This window comes from Trichophyton verrucosum (genome assembly GCF_000151505.1).
Source record: "Trichophyton verrucosum HKI 0517 chromosome Unknown contig00096_1.f1.exp, whole genome shotgun sequence".
Classification (NCBI taxonomy): Eukaryota; Fungi; Ascomycota; class Eurotiomycetes; order Onygenales; family Arthrodermataceae; genus Trichophyton; species Trichophyton verrucosum.
Genome location: NW_003315577.1, coordinates 1 through 20,057, shown reverse-complemented (window position 1 = coordinate 20,057; position 20,057 = coordinate 1). Strand labels below are relative to the sequence as shown.

The 20,057-nt window shown below is 47.7% G+C and overlaps 8 protein-coding genes across 8 annotated transcripts; 3 read left to right on the top strand and 5 right to left on the bottom strand.

Moving 5' to 3' along the window:
- Nucleotides 1–11: 11 nt before the first annotated feature.
- On the bottom strand, nt 12–1,348 carry TRV_01050 (uncharacterized protein; the record flags this gene model as incomplete). The annotated part of the gene is made up of 5 exons (XM_003024722.1): nt 12–212; nt 299–869; nt 899–1,023; nt 1,046–1,096; nt 1,289–1,348. 5 exons carry the CDS (start codon nt 1,346–1,348, stop codon nt 12–14), a joined length of 1,008 nt encoding a protein of 335 aa, XP_003024768.1.
- Nucleotides 1,349–2,213: 865 nt separating this feature from the next.
- Nucleotides 2,214–4,013, top strand: TRV_01049 (pheromone processing carboxypeptidase (Sxa2), putative; the record flags this gene model as incomplete). The annotated part of the gene is made up of 4 exons (XM_003024721.1): nt 2,214–2,412; nt 2,530–2,833; nt 2,866–3,164; nt 3,226–4,013. The coding sequence occupies 4 exons, from the start codon at nt 2,214–2,216 to the stop codon at nt 4,011–4,013; spliced, it is 1,590 nt and encodes a 529-aa protein (XP_003024767.1).
- A 247-nt stretch (nt 4,014–4,260) lies between these two features.
- On the bottom strand, nt 4,261–6,629 carry TRV_01048 (uncharacterized protein; the record flags this gene model as incomplete). The annotated part of the gene is made up of 5 exons (XM_003024720.1): nt 4,261–4,631; nt 4,692–5,146; nt 5,188–5,371; nt 5,430–6,234; nt 6,342–6,629. 5 exons carry the CDS (start codon nt 6,627–6,629, stop codon nt 4,261–4,263), a joined length of 2,103 nt encoding a protein of 700 aa, XP_003024766.1.
- Nucleotides 6,630–7,752: 1,123 nt separating this feature from the next.
- TRV_01047 (uncharacterized protein) lies at nt 7,753–9,059 on the top strand (the record flags this gene model as incomplete). Its single annotated transcript, XM_003024719.1, has 3 exons — nt 7,753–8,061; nt 8,118–8,760; nt 8,818–9,059. The coding sequence occupies 3 exons, from the start codon at nt 7,753–7,755 to the stop codon at nt 9,057–9,059; spliced, it is 1,194 nt and encodes a 397-aa protein (XP_003024765.1).
- Nucleotides 9,060–9,272: 213 nt separating this feature from the next.
- On the bottom strand, nt 9,273–12,268 carry TRV_01046 (uncharacterized protein; the record flags this gene model as incomplete). Its single annotated transcript, XM_003024718.1, has 6 exons — nt 9,273–9,722; nt 9,774–9,886; nt 9,948–10,738; nt 10,892–11,606; nt 11,684–11,845; nt 12,013–12,268. 6 exons carry the CDS (start codon nt 12,266–12,268, stop codon nt 9,273–9,275), a joined length of 2,487 nt encoding a protein of 828 aa, XP_003024764.1.
- Nucleotides 12,269–13,651: 1,383 nt separating this feature from the next.
- On the bottom strand, nt 13,652–14,708 carry TRV_01045 (aquaglyceroporin, putative; the record flags this gene model as incomplete). Its single annotated transcript, XM_003024717.1, has 2 exons — nt 13,652–14,210; nt 14,314–14,708. The coding sequence occupies 2 exons, from the start codon at nt 14,706–14,708 to the stop codon at nt 13,652–13,654; spliced, it is 954 nt and encodes a 317-aa protein (XP_003024763.1).
- Nucleotides 14,709–15,818: 1,110 nt separating this feature from the next.
- Nucleotides 15,819–17,498, top strand: TRV_01044 (uncharacterized protein; the record flags this gene model as incomplete). The annotated part of the gene is made up of 3 exons (XM_003024716.1): nt 15,819–15,838; nt 16,021–17,188; nt 17,259–17,498. The coding sequence occupies 3 exons, from the start codon at nt 15,819–15,821 to the stop codon at nt 17,496–17,498; spliced, it is 1,428 nt and encodes a 475-aa protein (XP_003024762.1).
- Nucleotides 17,499–17,976: 478 nt separating this feature from the next.
- Nucleotides 17,977–19,624, bottom strand: TRV_01043 (uncharacterized protein; the record flags this gene model as incomplete). The annotated part of the gene is made up of 3 exons (XM_003024715.1): nt 17,977–18,866; nt 18,950–19,328; nt 19,391–19,624. Coding segments are annotated over 3 exons (1,503 nt in total), but the record flags the coding sequence as incomplete, so codon positions are not given.
- Nucleotides 19,625–20,057: the final 433 nt, after the last annotated feature.

The window sequence follows — 20,057 nt, the reverse complement described above, 5'->3', positions numbered from 1 at the left end:
AGTCATTAGTTCTATAGAAAGCTTCCTCCGGAGAAGCGTGAGTTGAAGTCGGCAGCTTTGTTGAGCATCTCCCGACGCTGGGAATGGCTGATCTTGGACGGAGCCCTGATATCCTTCTCCTTGTCGAACGCTCGGGCACTGGGGTCGTCCTTTTCCTGCTCTTCGGTGCCGGCCTTGTGCTGAGAATACAATGACTTGTTCCTATTCTTTTCCTATTGATTCACAAGCAATTTAGCCAGCAGCTCACTCAAGTAGTAGGTAGTAGTAGTGTATATATATATGAGAGGTGACAACTCACGTTATATTCGCGGACATGCTTGGACATCTTCTCCGCTCTTTCCGCTGCCAATGCCTTCCCAGCATCCGGTTCAGATGCAGTCGATGCAGCAGCCGGCGCCTGAATGCCCATGACTTCATTCTGCAGACGCTTCCTCTTCTCCTCCACAGTCTCGGTCCAAGTATTTGATGGGCCGCCCGCCTTTGAAGCCGCCGGTCGAGCGGGGTTTCCGGTGTTGAATTTTCGGTTCTTGAGCTTTGTAGGGTCCATACGCGCTGAAAGGCCGAGTTGATCGGGCGGCTTCAGCATCCAGTCGTCTCGTTGGACTACCTCTGGCTTGGAGTCTGCTTTGCTTGGAATCGGCTCTGTGGAGGTCTCGTGCTGCTGCACGGCGGAGCTGGCGGAGGCGGGGGGAGGCAGCGAGGGCCCATAGTCATCATCACTGTCGTCCTCGTCATCGTGACTGTCTTCCTCTTCGTCTTTATCACTCTCTGGCCGAAAGCTCGGCGGCATCACTGGGCCCATCACTCTGGGCTTCTTCGGCGGCGTATCTGGTCTGGTTGGCCCGATATCTCCGTCTTCTTCACCCTCGCTGTCGAGCTTCCGCTTCGGCGGCATCGCTGGTCCATAGTTTCCTCCCATCCTGTCTTTCTTTCTTCTTCTTTAGCCTCTTCTTCTGCTTCTGCTTCTTCTTCTGCTTGTTTATCTTCTTTTTCCTTCTTTTCGTCTTCAACAATTTTGATATACTGTATCACGTGAGTAACTTACTTCTATTATATAATCAATGTCTAAAAGAGGAAATGCAACGTCGATCTTCAACTGTTGATATTTTTCTATGCTGGAAATTTCGACTTTTTCGACTTCAAAAAGCCGAAGAAACGACAATCTCAAGCCGTGAGCGAGCGCGCTCCGTCCTTGCAGGCTGATTGACGGCGCCCTGGGTCCTCATATGGCGGGCCTGGTGATGGATTTGTGGGGGAAAGCATGGCGGCTTCGTCGTTGTTCGCTCACAGACTGCATGTTCTCACCATGCAGGGCAGCTCCAGCTCCAGTGATAAACAAAGCCAACATGCAGAGTGACAGCACAGTGACGCAGGTTGCCACCGTCCGTTGGCGCACCATGCCCAGCACCCTTTAAGATATGCAGCTAAACAGTCTGTCGGCCCAGCTTGCTGTCCAAGGACATGTTCTCCGGAAGGCCCGCGGGCAACCAGGGTTGCTCGCTAGCTCGTAAACCCCGGCACCGTCGCTAGACCGAGATTGGGTCGCCCACCCTGGGGAGAGACGAGATGCCTGTGATAGCAAAGCTACTGGGCCGGGGATTGGCATTGAGGTACATCTGAGTCCCCTCAAGCCTGTTTACTCTGGGCTTTTTTTTTGGGGGGTGGCTTTTTGAGTGCCTCCTGTGGCGGGCAGCTATGCAGACTAATATACAGTACTACCACATGCTTCTTCCTTTTTCGCCGCAGAAGAATCAAAGAATGGGCGAAGAAAGTCGCCATCCGGCTTGGAAAGCTTAGCTCGGTTGGCCATTCAAGATCGCAATCAAACTATACGGGGTTACCTTCTTATCGCTTAGCTCTGCCATGGCAATACGAGCCCAAGGTGCGATCCTACGCGGGGGAATGGGGAAATCCCTACCTTGACATCTCCACATCTGGCCGTATATCCCGGAAATTGAAATTATATCCAACACGAAAATATGCCCGAGCACGAGTTATCCCAGCAGCTGTCAAGGGAGGGGAAAGAGAAATTTTTCTTTTTGGTTCTTCTCGAAGGCAGTATATTTACCATGGGGATCGTCCGCAGCTCTGCTTCTTTCTTTTTTTTCTCCTTCTCTTGTCTGCGCGCCGGAATCATACATATATAGATTGATTGATTCACTCTCTTCAAGAGCAAGTCGTGTGTGGTTAGATTCCACCTTTACTCTTCGAAGATGCGCGGTCTCTCTTATTTCGTCTTGGCCCTCTCTGCCATAGATGCTGCTACGGCTGCGAGCCTTCCTTTCCTACGAAGCTTGCAGCATGTAGGCAGAAGAGACCCAGTCGCTCGCAACCTTCCAAACTACGACTTTTCTGCAATCCCTCCAGTAGAGAAGCGTCAGACTGCTTCTCGTCTGAATGGCAAGACAAAGAGTTAGTTCCTCCTTTTTCTTTCAATTGCTCTAGATCAATTGGAGCTTCTGACTTAACATTTACATGCGGGGGAAATCTCCCTTTCCACGAAACAACAGTTGCTAACATTGGTACTAGAGTATGCCGTCGATGGCACCAAGATCCCAGAGGTCCAGTTCGACATTGGTGAATCATATGCTGGTCTCATGCCCATTTCGACAAGGAAAGACGAGAGCCGTGAACTTTACTTCTGGTACTTCCCATCTGAGAACCCTGCTGCAAAGGATGAAATCACCATCTGGCTCAATGGAGGCCCAGGCTGCAGTTCCCTGGAAGGCCTCCTCCAAGAGAATGGTCCTTTCCTCTGGCAATACGGAACCCTTTACCCGGTTCCTAACCCATGGTCATGGACCAAGCTAACCAACATGGTTTGGGTTGAGCAGTAAGTCAATAAAAACCCATGAAATCATGTAGACACACCTCAACTGATGATAACCCATCCAGACCTGTTGGTACCGGCTTCTCTCAAGGAAAGCCATCTGTGCGATCTGAAGAAGATGTTGCTACACAATTCTTGGGATTCTTCAGAAACTTTGTAGATACTTTTGACCTGCACGGCAAGAAGATCTACATCGTTGGTGAAAGTTATGCCGGACTGTACGTCCCATACATCGCACACGCCATGTTTGAGAAGAAGAACAAGAGGTATTTCAACGTCGAGAGCACCATGATCTTCGACCCATCCATCAACAAGGACGAGATTCTCACTCAGGGTAAGCCAGCCACCCTTGTCTTTACATCATGCTCATTTCATCATTACTCACACTCTCTTAGTCCCCGCTGTCCCATTCGTTGATCACTGGAAGGGTCTCTTCCCATTCAACGAGACCTTCACCAAGCAAATTCACGACATGGCCGACAAGTGCGGTTACAGCAATTACATGAAGGAGCATCTCGTCTATCCTCCAAAGGGTAAACTCCCTGCCCTCCCCAAGGCTACTCCCGAGTGCGACGTCTGGACCGCCATCTTTGACGCCGTCTCTCTCGTCAATCCCTGCTTTGACGTCTACCAGGTAGCCACTACCTGTCCTCTCTTGTATGATGTCCTCGGATACCCAGGAAGTTTCGAATACCTACCTGCCGGAGCAAATGTCTACTTCAACCGCACCGACGTGCAGAAGGCCATCAATGCTCCCCTCCAGAAATGGACCGAGTGTTCTGAACACCCCGTCTTCGTTGATGGAAAGGATAACTCTGAACCATCATCTTTCACCATCATCCCTGATGTCATCGAGAAGTCTCCTCGTACCATCATTGCACACGGAGATCTCGACTACGTCCTTATCAGCAATGGAACCCTACTTAGCATCCAGAACATGACTTGGGGCGGTGCTCAAGGTTTCAGCCAGGAGCCCTCCAAGCCTCTTTTCGTGCCGTACCACGACCGTGGTAGCTTGAGCACTCTCTCCGGAGCCGGTGTTTTGGGCCGCCACCACACCGAGCGAAAACTTACTTATGTTGAGCTCTACCTGACTGGCCACATGGGCCCCCAGTACAACCCCTCTGCCTCCTACAGAATATTGGAGTACTTGTTGGGCAGAATTGATGATCTGTCCAAGTAGGCCGATGGACGGATAAACGGGAAGCGATAAAAGATATATACATATTTAATGAGCTATGAATATGTATATAGGTTAATTTTTATAATAGAACTAATGCCCATATATAATGATAGGTACATCTCTCCAGCTTATCTGTCTTGCATAACTAGCCAACAAACCGAAGTTTTATGGTAGTAAGCCACATTAACCAACAATCTTGCAAACCAACACCCAAAGAGTGTTAAACGGCCATTTACCGAGGTTATGTCTACCAGACAACCGACCTCTCTCGCGCCTTATATTGCTGACCACTCGGATCTCGGGTGGCTGGAGGGTTGTATGTCCCTCGAGGTCCCTCAATGATTTCATGGCTAGCATAACGACTTTTATTCCACTTTTCGTACCTTGGGTCACTATACCCCTGGCCTGTATCCTCTTCTTCCTGTTCATCACGGACTACGGGGTATGCATAGCTCCGTCTGTTGACAGTCGTCACTCTCCTGGGATTTGAGGGCTCATAATGCTTAAAACGGGTCTCTGACCGAGGCTCTCTATACTCATAGTCTCGTTGCTGTTCTGGTTGATATGTCCCATACCTGACTTCAAACTGGCGCCGAGGCTTCGGGACGATCAGGATTTCTAAATAGTTACAAGTTAGCATTCGGATCTACGGAGCAACTCTTTATCACTTCTACTCACCTGAAGGGGGTCTATCTGTTTCTACTCGGGAAGGCCGCCGTGGCATGCTGACATTTCTAGAGGGCCGCGTTGAGATTGGTCTCTCATAATCCGGTGTATCATACCAGCCGCTCTCTTCGTTATTATTATCGTCGCCTCGTGATATAACACGGCTGTACTGCCTTTTGGGGCGGTCGACCTCCCAAGTTTGATATTGGACATTGGGCTGATTCTGTGGTTCGTCGGATGCAAATCGACATATCTTTGCTTGAGGAGGGCGTGTGCCCCTTAGTGAAGAAGATAATTGATGTGGCTCAACGTAGCGTCTTTCTCGCACTGGTGAAGGTGAAGGGGTAGGGGGCCTGGGTTTTCTTACCCGTTCATTGCTATCATCCCAATTCCCAGTTGCCGGCATTGACCAAGAGTTGGCATCTTTGACAACAGGACGCTCGGCTTGTCTTAAAGGTGATGGTTCCCTGTGATTGCATGGTCTTCTAGGACCATCAGACGGAGTGACCTGAACGTCATCGAAGCTCCTGGGCTTTCGGGAGGTATAGAGCCTGGGTTCTCGGTGGCAGCAATGGCCATGGTGGCAGTCTTGATAGTAATGACGCCTGCTGTGCATCTGATAGTAACAAGAGCTGCATGTGTCTCTATAGTCGGGGAGCGGGTGGTAGCTCGGCTCAGTACAGCAGTGAGGACTGCTGATAGGGGTTGGAAGGCCATAATCATGAGAATTTCTATGATTTCGTAGCGTACATAGGCCAGGAGGGTTCGGACAAAAGTGGAATATAGGAGGAGACGACTCTACCTTTGTGGCCAGGGGCTGCGGCTGCGGCTGTGGAGGGGGAGGGGGAGGGGGAGGTGGAGGAGCAGGAGTAGGAGGTTCCTGAGGCTGGCTGGTCTGAGGTGCAGGAGCTTGAAGTATCTGAGGAATTGGAGCTGGTTGAGCAGAAGGTTCCTTGTCAAATATAGGTCTGGATCTACTACGCCTCTTTCGACTGCGTCTTCGGCCTCTAGATCGCCTGTCGGATTCATCGCTCTCAGTACTGTCTCCGCTAGATGTATAGGTGAATCTGCACTTTCGGCACACGCTAGTAGGAGGTATCTGCCCTGGGATAATGGGATGCCGATGCTGATATGAAGGAGAACGATAGCGTCCACATACTGCACATCTGTGTCTTGTCTCTGTTGCTGGAGCTGCGTGTGCCCTAGAGTAAGTCGGGCTCTGGGGCTCGAGTATAGGGGACGGTGCCGGTGGAGGAAGAGCTGCATCACGATGATACAGATTAGATGGTACCGGATCATATCTTCCCGTAGCTAACTTGTTCTGGTACTCTCGCCCGTGATTATACGTCTGAGCTGGGCCATCCGTCAAGGCTATCGGCTGGTGTGTTTCCTTAGGGCCAGTCTCAATAGGCAGAGGCGCATCCAGGTTGTAGGAATAGGGGAAACTCCACGCAGAGCCATCTCGATTAGGGAGAAATGCATCAGCGAGTATCGATTTTGTCGGTTTAATCTTTATTGGACGACGAACGAATCCGACTTTTCCTGAGGGGAGTTTCTGGACGTAGGTCGCCCCGGGCTCCATCCTGGATGGAACCGTAGTGTCTCTGCAACTATTATTAGATGAAATATTTCCAGCTCCTGGGGGTTGAATCATGAGCAAACCTTTCCACAGCCATTGCAAATGGGCTCGCAATAGGTGTAGACTAGGGAGTCTAAGGGGTTGCCGTTGTATAGAATAGGCAGAGTAGGTTGAGTATATCGGGTATCAGGGCTGGCTGGATGAACATTTGGCATAACAGATGTATATAATAATAAAAGTAGCAATAAAAACAGCAGCCTGGCACTGACGAAGCATCCAGCCTGCCGTTCAATATATCCAGCAGTATCGAGCCAAATCTCGACATTCAGGGGAAGCGACAGCTGGCGAGAGTGAAAAGAAAGAAAGGCCATTTTTGCCCGGTGCACGACAAGATATATAAACTACATCTTGTGCTCTGGATATATTGACTATGATAATAGTCTTCGATAAGACGAAAGACCGAATAAGCGTGTCTGTTCGTGGAATGATGCTGTGTTATAAAGCACTTGCGGGATTCGCCTTTGGCGTCGTGAGGGCGTTGAGGATGCGCCGACAAAGGGTCGCGATTAAATCAAGGGAGCCCGAGGAAGACGCCGTGAGAGAGACAGCTACAGGAGCAAACGATGTCTTTGCCGTCTTCTTTCAGCCTGGTTGACTACTGACATTGCTATTGTTAGCCGATGGTCTTTGAGGCTTGAGATTCCATGAAGACCAGAAGTTGCTTTTTCTGAGTCAAATTTTTCGATTTTTCAACAACCAACAAATCCACCATCTATCAACATATCCAAAGATACTCAGCTATAACTGCTATACCTCACTTCAAAGATAATGACTTACTGGTGGCGATGGCCTCTATCTATCCCATATTTACGCAGAGGACGACGTATTTTTGGATACCCGAAAGAACAGTTATTGAGTTACAGGACTTATCAAGGATCTCAAATATCCATCTTCTCAAGATATATTATACCTATTAGTTACACATTATACTCCTAAATATAACTAGAAAAATGGTCACATAGATGGTACCATGCAGTTATATAAAATAATTTTTGCCGTTTACCCTGTGTTTTTACCGGTATGAATTAGGGCTTTTTATATTGACAAAGGCCTTTCCCAAGCTACATCATACAATTCTAGATATCAAAAATAGATATTTCCTATCTGCTATATCTAGTTGCTATCTTCTATAAGTCTTTGAAGAGGCTCTTCCTATTGCTCTCTCTTTAATGCAGATTATACCCAATATACCACAAGGATGCAGGACATCAAAGTGAAATACTGTATCCTCAGCATGATAGCCAGGCAATATTAATATCAAATGAGCGTCGCAGTCATCGCCGAGAGGGCTCTTGTTTGTATATAAATATCCTACTCTGCTGCCCCTTGTCTGTCTTCTTTCTGTCAACAAACATCTTTCACACCAGATATTGACACTTTAACTATTACAAGAAAGAAATCTGACAGCTCCTGGAGAAAGGAATATTGTGCATCATGTCTATCTTCAAGATGATGTTGATCTACTTCGCCATCTTATGGGTTGTTAATGCAGCCCAGCTACTTGATATCGACCCCCAAGGCGTCATCCCAGGCGCGTACATCGTTGTCATGAAGGACCGTGTCTCTTCTCTTGAATTTTCCTCTCATGTCCGCTGGCTGAAGAGAACTCATCGTCGAAACCTGGCCAAGCGTGCTATTCCCTTTACTGAAGGTCTCAGTGCCACCTGGGACATTGCTGGATGGCAGGCCTATAGCGGTAGCTTTGACGAAGACACCGTCCAGGAGATCCTCAACCACGAGAACGTAAGTCATCGTATGATAACCTGAAGTAACCTGTCAACATCTAACTCATTAGCTAGGTCGAGTTCGTTGAGCCAAACAAAGAGATGCAAGTTGCCTCTACTATCAAGCAAGGAAATGTCACTTGGGGGCTTTCCCGTATCTCTCACAAGGAGAACTCCAGCCATGACTACGTGTCTACCTATGGAGAGGGCGAGAATATTACCTTCTACGGGATTGACAGTGGTATTGACATCAATCAAGCTGACTTCACTGGCCGTGCCCGCTGGGGTATCAATCTCGCTGACCATGTAGATACCGACTGTAACGGCCACGGGACTCATACTGCAGGCACTGTTGCAGGCCAGAAGTTTGGTATACTCAAGAAAGCGTCCATCGTTTCCATCAAGATTCTTGACTGCTATGGCTATGGTGATATAACCAGATACATCAACGGACTCAACTGGGCTATCAACGATGCCAAAGAACGCGGCCTCCTTGGCAAGTCTGTCATGAATATAAGCCTCAAAACAGGACGCTCTAGAGCTGTGAACGAGGCTACAGTACGTGCACAGGAAGCGGGGATTTTTATCGCTGTTGCTGCTGGTAACCAAGCTACGAGCGCCGAGTTCTATTCACCTGGCTCAGCCCCTGAAGTCTGTACGGTGGGTGCAAGTACCAGAAATGACACCAAAGCAATCTTTTCCAACTACGGAGAACTCGGTATGTCTTGGTCCTGCATTCTTTTCTAGACTACAGGAACTAACGTTAATCATACAGTCGATCTGTTCGCGCCTAGAGAGTACATCCGCTCCACCTTACCCCATAATCTCACCGGACTCATGTCTGGAACTTCGATGGCAACTCCTCATGTCTGCGGCGTTGGTGGACTTATCATGGCTACTGAAGGTCTTGCTCCTGAGAAAGTTTGTGACCGTCTCAAAGAGCTTGCCAATCCAACTATCCAGAACCCTGGATTCAATACCACCAACAAGCTTCTTTACAACGGCAGCGGGGCATAAAGATGGGAATATTTTACGTTACCTGCATGAGCTGTTGTTTAAATAGTTTCAAAGCTGGGAATAGCATAGTGATTCAATACGACTATGACATGTTGAACTAAGTGATATGTCGCTAAAATATGTAGAGACAATCAATCCACCAATACTTGGCTCCTGAATCTCAATAACCCACAGCAGGGGACCGCCTAGAATAGAGAAGTCCCGGTACTTCTTTCACCATTTCCCACCGGAATCATCCTGTGTAGCCTGGGCATTCCAGCTAGGAGCATCATTACTGCCCTTGGACCAACTCTGCTGCTGCTGCTGTTGTTGAACATTCTGTAACCCAGTAGTGAGGGCAGCTGCCAAGTTATTGTTCTGCGGGGGACTCTGAGGAGGATTAATCGCCCTATTATTATAGCCTGTGAGCTTTGACGGGACGGTGAAAACCTGTTCCTGAGCTGGAGCGCTATTCCAATGCGAAGGACCAGACTGTGAACCATGATTGGAGTGGTGAACGCGACCATGTTTGCTCCCAGGGGGACTTTGATGTTGAGCCGGCACATATTGCTGGTTGTTTGAATTGGAGTGTTGATGCTGGATCTGCTGCGGGCTAGAGACTTGAGGTTGCCCCTGAGCCGGTGTTACCATTGTTTGCCCAAGAGTTTGAGCAGCCAGTAATCCCTAAATTCCCGTCAATATTTGTAGTAGATATGGCGGTGCGGAATGCCGTACCTGAGCGTGGAGGAGTTGCTTTAGAATCTCCTCTCGAGGAAGAGATTCGAGAAGTTTTCTTTCGGCTTCAACATCTCGTTCAATCGGCTTGCCAATCTCTGACTCAACAACACCTGATCAAGTATATGTTAGGCGGATTCCGGGGGTAAAGAGTCCTTTTAGAAGCGTACTTGCCTTTGACCCGATATTTGAAGATGAATTTTGCGTAAGGCTCCTCCATTGTATCAATATACTGTGGTACTTTGATTTTATGAGAGTACCTTGAAGATCTACCAACCTGCACCTGGTGAGATAGCGCTCGTTCTTGCGCAACTTGCTCAGGAGCAGTATATAATGGAGGCTCACTGGCCTCTGGTCCCTGACAAAATGGAGTAATTAGAGTATGAACTCTTTGGATGGGCGGTGGGGACTCCCATATCGGACCCTGGGCTTGGACTGGAACGGGAAGTGGGCTTGCTGGACCTGGCTGAGGATTGTTATATCCATTATTTGGGCTAGCCATAGGGGCCCATTGGCCATCGTTATTGTGTCCATGGTTGTCGTTGGAATTGTTGTTTAGCCAGCCCGCTGCTGGGGCATCACCATTACCCGTTGTTGCACCTCGCGCCATCCACTCTTGGCCATTATATTGATTACCGTTATCCCAGGAAGTACTTTGTTGCTGGCCTTGGGCATTAGAATCGAAGTTGGTATTACCTTTGTCCCAATCATCTGTATTATTATTATTATTTTGTTGATCCCCTTGCCCTTGATCCCAGCTATCGTTCATAGTATTATTTTGACTGTCCTGGTTATTCCAGCCGGCAGAAGTCTCATTGTTGTCATTATTCCAATTCGAATTACCTTGATCATTATTATTATCCCAGGATGAACCATTGTTATCCTGATTTTCATTTGAGGTATTTAAATCGCCGTCATCATTTCCTGTACCAGTATCGTCATTCGTTGATAGGGTATTATCATTGCTGTTTGACTCTTGGTTTTTCTCTCCGTGCGTGCAATGATTACGGCTCCGATTATGATGGTGGCAGCGTCTTCTAACTCGTTTATTGTTAGAAACTATATAGCAGCCATCATCTGTGGTATCATCTGTCACGCAACACTTGGGGTGAGCACACTTGTGGCAAGTATGATTGATTACTGGGTTCATCTCCTGCGTCGGCTGGGCTGAGTTAACATTGAGAACAATGGAAGGAGCACATCCACGGGTACCGCTGTGTATTTCTTCCGACAAGAGATTCTGGGGTCCCTTGGGCTCCTCTGAAGATAGCTTCCCCGAACCTTTCCGAATCTTCCATCCTGAGCTTTGATCTTGTTTTGCCCTGTAAGGGAGGTATTGTCTTGGCTTAGAGCGATGTTCACGTATGCAAGAACGAGGGCTATCAGATTCCTCAGCTTCCTGCCTAGGGCTCGGGTTGGTAGGGCCACTTGATCGATAATATCGATATCCTTGGCAGACACGGTCGGAGCTTGCAGTGGACTCTGTATCATACGACTCCCATCCATTATCCCAGTCTGATTCCTGTTCTAGTTCAGGCTGATCTTTCCAGTGGACTCGACACTGGGGCTGTGACCTCGCAGGATTTGGATGGCGTCGTCTGGAATCCCTGTTGTTTATGGACGATTGATTATCGTGACGGTGGCCACGGCTCTCACGATGAGTCTTAGGTTCATCATGATCGCAAGATTTGCAGCAACTTATATTATTCCCGCAGTGCCTAGTGTCATTTGCCCCGTCAAACAATCCTCCCATAAACCCACAACTTGTATCATTTTCTTTGGTTGTATTGATAGGATTGAGTAGGCATTCTTCGCTAGAGACGCTCTGAAAATCTGTAGTAAGGTTGTGAACGTCAGCTTTACGGCCGAATTATCGTCGAATGTCGATTATAGCGATAGAGCAAGCTTACCGTCCAAATCTGGCCCAAATGCCATAGCTGATTCTGGAGTGAGAGAACCCTCAAATGATGATTGATCATCTCGTGACTCACATCGAAGAACAACAACGCATATTTCGCCTAAGTTATCGAAATGAGATTTGTTGACTTCGGGCATACCCGGCATAAGTTGTACTAGAGGGTATATTAGTATTACATCCATGATCCGGAACCAGAGGATCAAATATGGTTACCTATTTGGAGCGGCTCAAATCTCCAGGGCCTTCCTATCCAGCTCCCGTCCGGCAGGCGTTCCTCTTTCTGGCGGACGCAAAAATTGACTTCTCTAACCTTCGTCTTACCTTTACACCCCTTTTTTAAAATGAGATCATCCCTGTTGCGATTGCATTGGTAGACGCCATCCATATAAACAAACATCGCCAAACCGGGCGCAATGTATCCACTGGAAGTGAGCCGGATAGAGAATGGTGTCGAGGCGGGCTGCACAGGAACAAGGCATTCAACAGACCCGTCTCGATAAGTGACGCCATATTCTTTGAATGGTATGCTACAGTTAGCCCATTCGATATGGCAGGTTAGCTGTTTAAGGGTTGGCATGATGTGTATTGTTGATTTTCCTTAAAAATAAACAATAACTGGGAGAGAGGAGTAAGAAAATGAAATAGTGGGTATTATTTTGAAATTCTGAACCATTATCTGGAGCCACTAAAGTCCGGGGAGCGGAAGTTACCGTGAATATCGGCTGGCCCAAATTCATTCATCCATGGACTTTGACAAAAGGTATATTGGACTTGGAAGAGGAACGTGTGTTTCTAGGTTGGAACGAGCTCAACTTAGCCTAGAAAACAGTATCCACGTAAAAAATAGGGTATATCAAGGGTATGTTTAGGCAATAGTACCAGGACTATTTGGCATTTCTCTCTGTATCTTCGAGGTGTGAAGTTGAAGTTGGAGTTGAAGTTGAAATCGACGTTGAAATTGGCCATTTTCGACCCACCAATCACATGACACTCAGCCTCAACCAGCTGAGTTTCTACCTTAGGGATTACGGGGACTCAAGCCGTTATTATTTTGATTTTTCTTGGGTGGAAATGCATTGAAATTATACTTGAGATTGGATAGTACGTTACATTGTAGGATCACCAACAGGTTCGTATTTGTGCTTGGTAACTAGACGTTACCACAATCTCAACTTCGGTTTTCTGGCCAATCAACCCGTTGATAACCATGAGAAATCCAAATATGTGGACGCCGTCGTTGTTCCTTCGCTCCATGCATAGGGATACAAATCTAGGCCTTGCACCAATCATTCCTTTTTTTGGCTGAACCTCTTCTATGGACGTGCACATGTTCGGAGTGTACTCTGCTTGTTCATTTTCATCTACCTCGGGCCATGCGTTTCCCATGTAACTTGATAAAGTATACGATGGCACGGCTCGGCAACCCTCCTCATCTATATCTCATGCAGTCGTATTGCCAGGGAAGCGACCGGGGTACGTATTTACCCCTCTTATCGGCCATTTACAAGGAGGAAGACAGACCCAAAGCTGCTTGAGGATAGTATAGGTGAGCCACAGATACCTGCACTTGGAACATTGTTTTGGCACCTGTAAGTTTCTGTACTGAGAGACGAAATGTCATGAAATCACAATGCTTTTTGTGTGTCAATTCTTTTGCTAATATCGTTAGTTAACCGCCATAGTGGAGAAGATAATAAATCCTGATTACATGTATTTGCATCTTTCCAGGTTGTGTCACACTCTTCCATCTATGGATTTGGTATTTGACCACACATCCTGATTAGGCCTGATAAAGCGATCCAGACCCATCCACGGAGTATTGATGGGGCTCTCGCCAGTGTATAGGAAGACATCATACAGGAAGCCACCGAATAAACAACCAAAGAACGGAGCGACCATAGGTACCTTAATTTGAGTCAATAGTGGATTCAAGCATAAAAGGGGGTGGAGCTGGTTAGGATTAGAAGTAACTCACCCAAAAATAATACCCTCCAGCAGACCATACTTCATGTCCATATCCCAGGAAATAGGACATCAGCCGTGGCCCAAAATCACGAGCAAGATTGATCGCGTACCCAGTTTCCCACCCGAAGCAAGCACCAATACCAAATATGAGGAAGAACAGTCCAAGGGGCATTAAATTTCCTGCTCCTAAATTCTTATCATCAGCCATGGCGTAGATACAAAACATCAGAATCGTGCTGGCAATGAATTCCGAAAAGAACTGTCCTGTTTTAGTCAGAAATGGGGCCGGGTAAGTACAAAATATGCCGGCAGTTGATGTGTCCAACCCCACAGTTCGGATGTCGGGCCCGCCTTCGAAGGTCGTAATGGCGGATTTGTAGTTTGCGTAAACGACACCGGCAGCACAAAATGCTCCAAGGAACTGGGCCAACGTGTAGATAGGGAACTTCCTCCAAGGAAACTTCCGGAAGACGCAGTTTGCGAATGTTACTGCAGGGTTGAGATGACCTCCAGAGATTCCTCCGGAGCAGTAAACGCCTAACATAACTCCGAGGCTATTGAAACATATTGTCAGAATCAACAGATAAGTTCTGCGAGACGGTTCCTGGTATGTGTTTAATGTGTCCTTTGTCTATAAGTAAAAAAGCTTCAACTCACCCCCAACCCCACGATATCGATTGGTAGTCTCCTTTCTTTGAATCACTTAGAACCACTTGCGCAACAACACCGTCACCAAAGAGAATCATAATTAATACCCCGAAAAATTCAGCGAAGGGTTCGCGGAATTTGGTCCGTACTTTGGTCCATAGTAATTCCTTGACGGGCTGGGGTTCATGCTCAATAACAACACGTGGAGTGAATTGGGCCTTCAACGGCTCGGAAAACCCGTGGATATTAGAATGAACTCCATCCAAGGAAGGGCTACTAAGTTCCTTTTCGGTGGTTCCTTGAGAAATGGTCCCAATATTCTCGGTATGCAAGGTATGGGAGGAAGATATCCCGGTTTTCACAGGCTTAATTGTCCAACCCTCACTCACTGCCGGAATGTCCATGTATGGAAAGCAGACAAGCTGACGGATAGAAGAACCACAGAAAGAGATAGAAAAGAACTAGGGGAGGAAGGCTCCGCTAGAAAGAGTAGATGATCCACGGGAGAGAAGGGTGACAGCTGCACAAGATTCTGCAGATTTTCCCCACGGGCAGATCGACGATCTTATACAGAGGGATGAAGAAAAATGCAGAAAGAAGGATCCTGGCATACTGTCGGCATGGCCGTTAAGGATTTGTATCCCCCGAGCAATGCCATGCTTTGCCATGCCGTGGTCAACTTCCGTTTCAATAAACAGTGGCACAAATTTAGCCAGCTGCATCGTCCTTTGGTCCGGTCATGAACCTGCTCTCCGTCCTCCATCCATCGTAGGGTTGCTTCCAATGGTGAAGCGCAAGGGTCGGCCGGAACCGACCAAAAGCATAAAATTCTAGTATAGAGCTGGCGAATCCTCCTTCGAAGTCACGGAGCACAGAGTCGCACCATCAGAGTCTGTACTGCATGAAGGCTAAATCCAATTGATTCAGTGCCAAAACTGATGCCATGCGTGATGTCCTGTCTGGACTACGCAAATTAAAGATTGCACTAGGCAGGGGGGCCCCTGTCACTAAGGCGTCGATCACGCCACTCGTTGGTGAACAACGGGAGTTGTCGTGAACACCTCCGCATTTTCTCCATGTTGATAAACATCCAGATCCTGGGGTAAATCGATTATGGGACGGGTGTCATTTCCATGGATATATCAAAAACATCGCTGCGTAACAGAGATAAAGTCAAGCTGCGCTGGAACGGAGCAAATGCGAGCTTTGGTTGATGGTTCATCGGGAATCCCCGTCGCGGCCGAGACATTTTAACATATACTTAGCTTCGCCCGCCAACCCGCGGTATCACCAGCAGAAGTCTGCGCCGAGATGCATCCTACTAAACTTACTTGTAAGCGATGTATGGAATGTCCTAGGTTACCCCAAGTCCGGGGGCCCAGGAGTCTATTTGACAGATAAGAGGCACCTGTCATGTCCCACATGGATATTTATCCCCTCATTAGTTTTTTGTACCCTTTTTCGCCGCTCTTACTGCAACTGCCCAGGTGCTTGACATGAAATAGTCCGGTTCAATGGCTGTACATGGAAAGTCGTTCGTCGGATCGATTGATCAGGGCACAACAAGTTCGAGATTTCTTATTTTTAACACAGACGGAGAGGTGGTTGTTTCACATCAGTTGGAGTTCAGTCAGATATATCCTCAACCAGGGTAAAGTGTAGCAAATTTCTTTCTCGTTCTGTTGTTCGGAAACGCGCTAACCTCATATGTTGTAGATGGCATGAGCATGACCCAAACGAGATCGTCGAATCCGTTGTTGCTTGCATAGATGGCGCCGTCGCCGATTTCGAAACCCAGGGACACAAAATCGATTCTATCAAAGCGATTGGGATCACTAACCAGCGGGAGACCACGGTAGTATGGGATAAGGAGACGGGCGAGCCGCTGTATAATGCTATAGTTTGGACGGATACCCGCACACAGGGTCTTGTGCGCGGACTAAAAAACCGCCTGGGCCACCAAGAGCTGCAACCGATCTGCGGTTTACCACTGTCCACCTATCCATCCGTCGGTAAAGTGTTATGGCTGATCGATAACGTTCCTAAAGTCAAGGAGGCATATGATGAGGGAAGACTTGCGTTCGGCACCATCGACACTTGGCTCATTTACAAGCTAAACGGTGGTCCGGAGGGAGGCGTCTTTGTAACGGATCCATCAAACGCATCGCGAACCATGTTTATGAACCTTGAGAAGGTGGAATATGATGAGAGGTTGATTGACTTCTTCCGCCTTGACACTTCCAAGATCCATCTGCCTAAGATTGTACACTCAGCAGACCCAAAGGCTTATGGAAAATTGGCGATCTCTGCCCTCAAGGGCTTCCCCATAACTGGCTGCTTAGGAGACCAATCTGCTGCGCTCGTGGGTCAAAAGGGATTCACACCTGGAAAGGCCAAGAACACATATGGGACTGGCTGCTTCCTTCTGTATAATATTGGCGAGAAACCGGTAGTATCAAAGCATGGATTGCTAACAACTGTAGCCTTTGACTTCCGAGGAGGTGAAGGTGGAAAGCTCACCTATGCACTCGAAGGAAGCATTGCTGTTGGCGGGTCCAGTGTCAAATTTTTGGTGAACAATTTCAAGTTCATGGACAGCTCGAAGGATTTGACAACCTTGGCAGAGACAGTACCAGACAGCGGTGGATGTGTGTTTGTCACAGCATTTAGTGGATTGTTTGCTCCATATTGGATCGATGATGCGAGAGGCACGATATTTGGGATAACAACATTCACTCAACGAGGCCATGTAGCCAGAGCAACTCTTGAGGCGACATGTTTCCAGACCAAGGCGATCCTCGATGCCATGGAGAAAGACAGCGGACATAAGCTCACTGAGCTAGCTGTTGACGGAGGAATGTGTGCCAGCGATTTGACAATGCAGGTACGTGCCAATTTCTATATCTGGACAAAGCCTTCGCTAGACTGTGAGATTGGTGCTGACAGGTCAACAGACACAAGCAGATTTGATCTCCATCCCTGTCAACCGCCCCAAGATGCGAGAGACCACGGCCCTTGGTGCTGCAATTGCAGCAGGTATTGCTGCTGGGGTATGGAGCAACCTGGAGGAGCTCCAAAATGTCAACATAGACGGCCAAACCACCTTTAATCCTAGCATTGAAAGGGAAGAGGCCGACAAACGGTTCTCCCGCTGGGAAAAGGCTGTGGAAATGTGTCGGGGATGGGCAAACTAGGAGCATCTGTCAGGATCCTTTGGCGGCCCGTCCCCTTATTTGTACTTAATACATTCACAGTTCAGTCCCGTATACACTCTTGGGCCTTCGGTGCCGTGTGGCTAGGGGTTGCAACCCATCTCGAAAGTGTAATATTCCTCAACCATCGCATACTCCGTGTGCATTTCCAAGTGATAAGCTAGAAATATAGCTCTATATAAAGAGCCAGCCGTTGTATAACGATGAAGTGAAGTTGAAGTCGAGTTGAGGTCGAAGTCGAAGTCGAATCACGTCACGCTGTTCCTGAGATTACATAATCATAGGGCAAACATGTCACGTGGATGTTTTTTTTTAAAAAAAAACACGCTATAAAACTCTAAACGTTATATCTTGCGAGCTTTGACAAAACATTGCAAACCATAGGATTTCCATACCGTGTTGGATTCTGGTGAAAACATGAATGTTTAGTACAATTAATAGCAGTACTTTACGCAGCACCTCATTGGAATGGCCAAGCCCGTGCCCAAGCCTTAGCAGCTTCTTTATCGTCCCCAGCAAGGTGTTCAATGAACTGCTTTCGAACAAGTTCAAGTTTTTGCTGGAGTGCCTCATAATCTTCATGGCTCACCCAGCCATCCCATCCACGAATAGCTCCCCCCAGTGACTCTAGCACATCGTCCATCAGCGCTATGCCTTCTGCCCACTTCGCCTCCAATTCCTGCTGTCGATCAATGGCTTCAGCTGAGTACTGTAGAGGACATGGAGGGCCTCCCTTGCTGCGGATGAGTTGATCCCATTTTCTGGCGAGGTTCATGAGGAGTCCTTGCAGGGCTGGTTCTCCATCATTTAAGATCATGCCAATGAGAGGAATGATCTCTCCCTGCAGTGTTTCCTGATATCTCAGTGCGTGGTAAACCGGTACGTTCATAGAAGCTGAGTAAAGATCATAGTACTTGTACAGGGTCTGTGCAACAAGTAATTCCTTTGCATGTTTCTTTGAAATCTCGTCGAGCTCTTCAAAGTTCTCTGGGAGACATGGTGTCTTGAGACCTTCGAGTTTTGGTCCCTTGTAGTCCAAGAATGCAGGGTGCGTGACCTGGTCGAATAGAGGCGAAACATGGACATTCTGCCAGTCAATGAGCCCAACAATCTCTGTAGGTTTCTCAGGATTGACAAAAATATTGTCTAGATGTAGGTCCTTGTGCCATAGAACAGGTGTCTCACAGGCTCCAGGTGGGAGGATATGATTTACCACCTTTAGAAAGTCGCGGCACACTGAGAGCTTAAGAGCTCGACTAGGTTGATAACCTCCAGGACCAACAATTCCTTCCGATCGAAGAGGGCGGTTCAGATTTTGAATGGCCTTCATTTCACGCTCACAGATTGCAGCTAGGTACTCTTTTACAGTATTCCCTAAGATATCTCCGTTAGATTCAAATGGGAGTGCGAGTAAGAAAGAATGCAAAACTTACAAGGGCCCCGGTCCAGAGATAGCTCTCCTCTTCCATCGTCAAAGAAACGTCTGTCAGTGGTAGGTCCAAGGACCCAACGACCACAAGCATCATTCAATCCTAGAGCTGGTAGTTGGTTGGTCCCGCTTGGGATATCCCTTGGATAATACAAAGAGCCAATGGCACTAAGGGGATGATTTAGCATTTTAACATCAAAGCTAACCATAGCCTGAACAATTTCCCTCTTTTCTTCATTGCTCAAACGTGGCCAGATCTGCGCAAGGGAAGAACCTGCTGCTTTCTCCATGACAATATACTCTGCTCCAACCGGGTTCTCCGATGATGCATCTGAATTCCACGCAAGCACCCTGGGAACTGGTAGACCAAGCTCAGTCCTAGCCTAAAAAAATAATCAGAATAACGGGCCTGCCAAAGCAAAGCGGTAACAGTGACAGCACATACGAAGTCCATTGTAGCGACCTCGCTGGCAGTTGTGAAGTGTGGAATACCGGAATTGGGATTGGGAACCCTGGCGATGACTTGAGAGCCATTGGCCATAGTAAGTAGAAGACTCTTATTGAAGTTTCCTTCAGGCATCTTCTCAATTTTGACACATGATGCAGGGTCATGGCCTAAGCATCTTGCAGCGATTGCAGCCAATGCATCTATATTGAACCGCACATAGCGAGCTTCAAGCTGCTGAGACTCATTGAACAGCCAGCGTCCAGCAGTATAGCGGTAATAATGGTCAGAATTGTCTTCTAGGAAAAGTCAGGATCTGCTTGAGACAGACTAGTTACCAGGCCCCAAGATTCATACTGTATTCCCTTGTAGAGGATGCCCGTTTGATTATTTTGGGCGCAACTGCTGGCCATGATCTTGGAGAAAATATCAACGAAAGTCGAAGACGCCATATGGGATATAAAGACATTGATTCGGCTAGGTCACATCAGCATCAGCATCAGCATAGAGACTAACCTGGCATGGGGGAGTCAAGACAAACAATTGTGAATGGGTCAGATGGACCTCTGGTTGCTTATTTTTCAGGGGTATCAAAAACGAAGCTGCATGTCCGTATTCCCCAAACCCCATATCAACCCTCTCAACTAACAGTCCAGTACATACGAAC